Here is a 7960-nt window from a genome sequence, read left to right on the forward strand (position 1 = left end):
CTTTAATTTCAGGCAAAAATGAGCTATTTTGAAGAAGTGTCAAATGAGTCATTGCGCTAAGCGAGCTCAATGCGCTTAGTGCGCATCAACGGCTAAGCTCAATATCAACGCGCTTAGCGAGTAAAGGGAAATCTGGAAAGACATCTGCGTATTTTTTTAATTTCATTTTCTTATAATTCATTTTTTTATAATTTTTTAATGTTTAATTTTTTTTCTATGTCAATATAGTTATAAAATAATGATACCAATATTAACTAAAAAAAACTAATTTGAATTTTTGAATTATATTAAATAATTAACAATAAATACGTGTTATTAATTGTAATTTATCTATCTTCATTTTAGGAATTGTAGTTTGAACATAAATTACCCCTAATTCTAATAGCATGTTTGATTTAATTTTTTTAAAAATTGAAAATTATTATTAAGGTTAAAATGATGGTTTTGGTAACTTTTACTCAAATCAAAATTATTGGGTTATAAAAGATGAACCAAACATATTATAAATCAAATAATATCATTGTATTTTATATCAATTAGCACATCATTTGATATTATTATTATAATATTTTTATTGAAACCATTGAATTAAAATTATATATACAGAAGGGTAAACAAATGTTTGATTTATAATTTAAATTGAGAATCAATGCCAAGTGTAAATTATATTTTTTTTCCAGTCGAATGATATATACTCCTTAACAAATAAAAGTTATGATTTATCTGTATTTTTGTAAAATAAACAAGAAAGTTATATTTTAAATATTTGAAAATAGATATTTAAACTTTAAAGACTTTTATTTTTTTAAAAATATACAAAAATCAATTTTTAGCAAAGAAATAGTATCTACGAAATATTATTTTTGAGGATGGGTTTTCAATATTACCTTCATTTTTCTTTATAGATTTAGAAATCAAATTAAGAGGTATTTTGACATTGAAATTTTATTTTTGTAAAAAAATATTTTTTAAATTAAAAAATAATCAAATATTTTTTTACATATTTTAAAAAATAAGTTATTTAATATATAAAAAATAAAAAATTGCATATTATTTTTCGTATTTTCTTTTGTTCTAAATATGTTAGATTTTTTTAATTTGAAATTTTATTTTATTTATTAGAAAATAATATTAATAATAATTCATATGACATTTTTATATGCATTTTCTGTATATTTTTAAATGAACATTTAAATAAAATTGATAAATATTATTTTATTGTTACAATGTTACTTTTATGCAAGATAAATAATTAAAATATCAAATATTTAAAAAATAAATGTACTTACCCTTAAAACTCTCAAATTTAATTGAGTATTTAATATTTGAATTGAATCATTACTTTTGAAAATATATAAAATTATGAATTTTTTAATGTGTCAATTGTGAGAGATTTTTGAAAAAGTTTCATCTTTGTAGGTCAATTCAATCTAAGTATTCTTTTATAAATCTCCCATAATTGTTTTACCCCATAGGTTATTGACTCCAACATTATCATTATCGTCGACTTTTCCACCACCATCACCATTATCTTCATTGTTGTAGTTATCGCTATAGTCATTGTCGTCATCATCGTAAGTGTTGTCATTATCATTATTATCTACTATCGATCGATGTTGTCGCCTCCATCACCACTTCCACTGCCAACCCCACCTACAAAACAATAATGACAATGATGATAGTGATAGTAGGCAACAACAACAATAGTACGAGACAATAACAATAATAGTGATAATAAATATAGTTTTTTTTAAAAGAACTTAACTATGTTTTGGTTAAATTAGTTTTTTAGTCTTTTAATTTATTTTTTAGATTGGCCTTCTAGTTATTTTAGGATTCAATTTGATTATCTAATTTTTTAAAAATAATTCAATTTGATTTTATCGTCAAAATCCAATCAACCATGTTGAAAAATCATACTTTATGACGATTTAAAATCATCACAAAACACATATTTTCCCACGTCATCATTCTAATTTAGACGAAAGGATTAAATTGAATTATATTAAAAAAATTAGAGGATCAAATTGATTTCAATCTAGAGTGAAAACAATTTTTGACCAAACACTTTATCTTATTTCCTATCAAATTTCAAATTAATTAATATTTTTTTTCATAATAAACAGGATAATTAAGACTTTTTTAATGTTTAAAAGATAAAAATTTTATCCATTAAAAATTATCAAATAATTCAGGATCAATGAATTAATTTAACGTTTTTTTTTTGTTTCCTGTTGAAAAACAGAATCTATTAGTCCTGTTGTAATTAAGGGACGCCAGCGTAATCTAAACAACAGAAAAATAAAAACTACCGATATCCATTTTAGTATCCATGCTTATCCAGTTATCCATTCCTATATAAAGGAGGGAAAGAGAAGAATATTAGCAAATTAACCTGCGCAAGCGAAGGTGCTTTCTTAGTTGTGCTGCTAACGACAATCCATGGAAATGATAAGCTCCAAATTCTTCTTCTTCTTCTTTTCAACTCTCTGTCTTCTCTACGGATTTTCCAACGCCACCGATATTCACTATTGCGGTTACTCTCTTAACCCTTTTTGATGTTTACTTTTTTTCTTTTTTTTTTTTATTTTTTTTTTCCTAACATATGATGTCATCAAGTTCTTATTTGGGGGGGTTTAAAGATTTTAAATTTTGTTCGTGGTTTTAGTTTCCTCGTGATCCTTGATATTGCAGGAAATTACATACAAAAATTAGGAATATTGGTTACTTGATTTAGGGTTTGAAGGGTGGTCTTAAAGTTTTAAACTTTCCCACGAAAATGGTTGATTAAACAATTGGGTTTTTCTGTACGGATTTTTTATTTTTATATATATTGGATCGTACGTCAATTTCGTTCTTATTTGTTTTTAGGTGTTAATTTTATTCAATTAGGAAACTTACCGTTGGGGATATTTTTATGTTTATATTAATAATCTGACTTTGATTGAATAATCAGTTCTGTTCAGTTGAATTAACATATTGAATAATTACTTGAAGTTGTCTTTTAGTTGTCAGGGATTCTTCTCGTTGATTAGTTTTAAAATTTAATGGTTTACAAATTGTTTTGTTGCATCATACTATTATTCTTGCTGCTTTGCCCGTTATTGAATAAAATATTGCTTAATTATCTATGTCAGATAAGAAAGCTGACTATGATGTTGAGGTCAAAGGGGTTGAAATATCTCCTGATCCCATCGCACGAGGCCAGCCTGCTACATTCAGCATTGCTGCAACTACAGGTACCCTGTGATTTCACATGTTTTTATTATTTTTAGTTTCTGTTATATCCATTTTCATGCATATTTCTTTATGCACATGTGAATTGAAAGTTTGTTATTTTACTTATTTTATATGTTTATTCTGTTTTCACCACATGCCTCTTGTTGTGTGTGTGATCCTGGTAGCTGACTTCACCTAGTGTGATAAGGCTTTTTTCGCTTGCTTGTTTATTTGTGATGTATATTCTTAACATAGAAAGTAAAGTTATTTGGAAATTTCAATGCGATTGGTATGATTGTTTGTTTGTATATGTACTATGTAGCATAGTGGTGCAATTCGAGGTACGGATGGATGAGGTTTCGGTGGATAATAAAAAAATTTCTTTCTTTTCTCTAATCCAACCATTTCATGACTCAGGTAAAGCTTTATCTGGAGGGAAGCTAGTGATTGATGTGTCATATTTCGGATGGCACATACACAGTGAGACCCATGACCTTTGTGGAGAAACTACTTGCCCTGTTTCAGCTGGTGATTTTGTGATTGCTCATTCCCAAGTTTTACCTGGATTCACTCCACCTGTAAGTCAATGTTCTGTTTATTCCTTGAGCATGTGTGTGTATTTTGTTGGAAGAGGAAATTTATCTATTGATCTGTACAAGTGCAGATTTGCATCCAATCCAATCTCTAACTTCCTAAATTGGGCTTCTCCTATAGTCATTGGAATTTGGAACTTGGAAAGAAATCTTTATACGCATGTTATGGCATGTAAACATCTTAAGATAGGGGATTGACTTATATTGAGCACTACTGAATCTGATGATGGGTCTTATATTGTTTGATACTTAGAACTAGTATATTATGTGTTTTATCATTTTCAATTTTTTTATATTGATATATAGGAATTGGAGGGTGAACTTGATATGGTTGATCATTGATGTGAATTTTCCAGTGAATGTTCTTGTAAATGATACAAACTAGTTCCTTTAACCAATATAGAAATGACAATTTCAGTGTGTTGAAATTTTGTTTATTTCTAATGTTGCTACTTTTTTTTGAATTGCAACTTGCTTTTAATCCAGCAAGCCAACAGGAAGTATTGTTTAATCATGAAATTTTTTGCAATTTTCATGAATGGCTGTATTGACAAATTCCTAGTTGACTGCTCATGTTTTGTATTTTATCATATTTTAAATTAGACTTGTACTATTTAATGGCATACCAACTGCCTAATTACATGGGGCTTTGTTGAGAAGGTGTTTAGGTTTCTAATTAAAGCATTGTATTATATTTTTAAGAGTGTTTAATTATACAATGTGATTTTGTTTCTTGTTCAATGCGATTTTTTTTCAATCTCACAGCTCTCACCATCTATTGTATTTTGCAGGGTTCATACACTTTGAAGATGAAGATGTTCGATGGAAACAAGCATGAGTTAACCTGCATTACATTTGGTTTTGATATTGGGTTTGGTTCCTCTGTGGCTGATAGCTAATTGAAATTGGTCATCGAAATCTATGATCAGAAACAGATCTATATAAATTACTTGTACAAACTGCAAAGTACCTTTATGTTACCAGATCCTTCTTCTATAATCCAGCATGACCAGTGTCTGAATTAAGAATCAGAAAAATGTCTTGTATTTTCTGGGATTGAAAACACAAACTATGTGTTTCTTTATTTATTTTTCTATATTCTTACTACACTCAGAAGGTAGATCAACATTGTGCAATGTTTATACACATATTTTGACTGTGGTCTGAGGGTATTATCGTGATGTAATGATATATTCCTCCTTGCATATAAAATAGAGTGCCCACGTTAATATTTGGAACTAGGGATGAACATGTCATCTCATCCAAGTAATAAAATTAAAAGTCTGATGCCAAAATCCCAGTCTGTATAAGAGATAATGCCAGAAGCATAGTAATGTTGGTACATAAGTTTTTGTACTCTGCTCGATTTTGATATGAGTATCAAGGTAAATCTGGTTTAAAGAGTATCAGTGCAGCATTTATTTCAAAAGTGGATTTACCAAAATGTTATTCCCATGTCTAATGATCATAATATTACTTGCGCAAGGACTACATGTTCGTAGATACCCATTTGGTGACGGACGTACAATTGGTTGGAGTTTTTAGTACATATATGTCTAATGATCATAAAACTTTTTACATAGTACATTTGATTGCAAATGGAAGAACTCCTTATCTGGGGTATCTCTGGAAAAAGGGTTCTGTCATGTATATCACTTTTGTAAGGGATGAAATTGAGAATGATTTTGGAATGGTAAAAAGTTGGGGTGAAATTTAAATTTTTGGAAAATGTGGAGAAAATTGAGTGAGATTTGTAAGAGTTTATTGTCTATGCATCGAAAGTGTAAAATAGTTTTACATTGTCATTCAATTATAAATCATCATTTGAATTATTTTAAGATAATTATTTTAAAAGTCAATAAACTTATTATACATGATGGATAAGTAAAACATTCTACACTTTCCATGTATAATCCTTTTTCTCTTTCTTTATATGTATGAAAACTAATTTTCAGAGTTTCTTGTACTTAGTTTAGGTGATTGACATATTGTTTATTATCAAATAATTAATTTCTTCAACATTGTGAACAAAGTATAGATAAATTTGTAACTTAAATGATTCAATGCTAAACTACATTTTTGTTTAGATAAAAAAGAAAACTACATGTTTGTTCATTTATTTTATTCAATTTCTAGTTAGAATGTAGTACATGATTGTATACTTTGTTTCCCTCAATCTGTTCACAACAGAGGCATAACATGTACACAAATGGTAACTAATCATGACCGTGGGCACACACACTTCGTCTCCATTGCACTAGGCATCATCAGTGGTCCAAGGACACTCTTTAGTAATAGTGGTTCTAAATCAACATAACCATGTGCATGATTGAGATTAATGCCGGCAATTTGGCATGGTTCCCCCTTCTAGTATGTAACCAATGAAGGGGAATTTTTTTCCTTTCATTGTTATTAGTTGACAAATATCCATCATAGTTCATAGTCCAGATGATGATTGAGGTACCAAATGTTTGGTAATGGGTCATGCACTCTGATCAGATAAGGGAGAGAGGGGTCAACCTTGCCCCCACAGCATGCATTGATTATTCAAAAACTTAGTAAAGCATTCTAACATTGCACAGCTTTCCGTAACCACCTTTTTTAGCCTTTAGAACTTAAAGAACACTCTTATCCTCAGCCTTTCTGTCCTCAGTTCAGCATATCCTAGTGTGCTATCATTCTCACCTCATCTTTTTCTCCAATCCATAAGTTTTTAGTCTCTCCCTCATTTCACATGCCATCCAATTTAGACTTGAAAGGAATGAAAAGCAGGTTCCTTAGAAAATTGAAACACATTCCAACCATTACCAACTTGAAACAAGGTCCAGCCCTTCAGCTCAATCCACCAGTCTATGATGATCAAGATCACAAGCCCCACAACCTGGCTGAACTAGAGATTGGCCTCAATGGAAGTGAAGATGATAAGCATTATGAGTTAAAAGAAATGCGATTTGAAGCCACACCCACCAAAGGTTCCAAAGAGAAAGAGCTTGTTGAGAAAAACTTATTAGTGGTTTCTAGTCCTAGTAAAAGCATGCATCAACAAATTCAAGTCAAAGAGTACCCATCTCTAACAGATTTTGAAGAGATACATCCACCAGGTGGAAGCCAAGCAGTGATTCTCTACACCACAAGCTTGAGAGGCATAAGAAAAACATTTCAGGACTGCAACACGGTACGCTTTTTGATGAGAAGCTTCAAGATAACATACCATGAGAGGGATGTTTCTCTACACTTGGAGTATAGAGAGGAATTGTGGAAGATCTTGGGTTGCAAAGTGATCCCTCCAAGGCTTTTCATTAAAGGGAGGTACATTGGAGGAGCTGATGAAGTTGTAGGATTGCATGAGATGGGGTGGCTTGGAAAGCTTTTGGAAGGAACACCAATGGACTTTGCTGATGGTCCTTGCAAAGGTTGTGCCTGCATGAGGTTTTCCATTTGTTCCAATTGTAATGGTAGTTGCAAAGTGTTCACCACCAATGGTGACAACAAGAATGAATGCTTCATCAGGTGTCCTGAATGCAATGAGAATGGACTTGTCAAATGCACCATTTGCTGCTACTAGAAATTGGTCTAAGACCAAGGTTATGTGTATTTGTTCCTATTTCTAATTATCTTCTAACTTTTGGTTCACTTGTAACGTATTGCTAATGTATCTGATAGCGTGTTTGGAAAGCCGTTGAGAAAGAAAAAAATCACATTCGGGGTGTGGAAGCTATAATTATTAATTAGCTTCTCAAAATCGCATCCAAGATGTGGAAAATCATATCCAAAATGTAGAACCAAACATGCTAAGAGTCCTTAGAAATGGACATTGTAGTGATTGTACTAAGTCCTTTAGATGGAAGAACTATAAGCGGATGCTATGCAGGGACAAATAAAAAAGTTGCACAAACAAGTTACTAATCAGAAGCTTGTTTATGATTAGTTCCGGATACCTATTGAATGAAAATTTGTGTTTAATGTTTCTATGAGAAAATGTTGCGTGTATTTAGTAAGAGAGTTAGTGGTTTTTGAAGCAGAACTTGTGAAAACTAGTTGGACAAGGCATGTCATTGTTGTTATGGTCATCCACAGCAAAAGAAAACGGAACTAGATGAAGAAAATGGAACTACAAACAATGATCATTCAAGGGTAAAGAGGATCAA

The 7960-nt window shown here is 30.7% G+C and overlaps 2 protein-coding genes across 3 annotated transcripts; both read left to right on the forward strand.

The window, feature by feature from the left end:
- Positions 1–2329: 2329 nt before the first annotated feature.
- On the forward strand, positions 2330–5050 carry LOC114369472 (putative phosphatidylglycerol/phosphatidylinositol transfer protein DDB_G0282179). Of its 2 annotated transcripts, XR_003657636.1 has the most exons (5): positions 2330–2536; positions 3138–3239; positions 3637–3797; positions 4604–4799; positions 4829–5046. XR_003657636.1 is itself a non-coding variant. In XM_028326705.1 (4 exons), the coding sequence occupies exons 1-4, from the start codon at positions 2443–2445 to the stop codon at positions 4709–4711; spliced, it is 465 nt and encodes a 154-aa protein (XP_028182506.1). In that variant the 5' UTR covers positions 2330–2442; the 3' UTR covers positions 4712–5050. The 2 variants fall into 2 exon arrangements, 1 of the variants encoding a protein (XP_028182506.1); XM_028326705.1 differs by having other exon boundaries at positions 4604–5050.
- A 1523-nt stretch (positions 5051–6573) lies between these two features.
- LOC114371350 (uncharacterized protein At5g39865-like) lies at positions 6574–7377 on the forward strand. Its single transcript, XM_028328817.1, has one exon. It carries the CDS (start codon positions 6574–6576, stop codon positions 7375–7377), a length of 804 nt encoding a protein of 267 aa, XP_028184618.1.
- The last annotated feature ends 583 nt before the right edge of the window (positions 7378–7960 follow it).

The sequence above is a fragment of the Glycine soja genome, chromosome 10 (assembly GCF_004193775.1).
Source record: "Glycine soja cultivar W05 chromosome 10, ASM419377v2, whole genome shotgun sequence".
NCBI lineage: Eukaryota > Viridiplantae > Streptophyta > Magnoliopsida > Fabales > Fabaceae > Glycine > Glycine soja.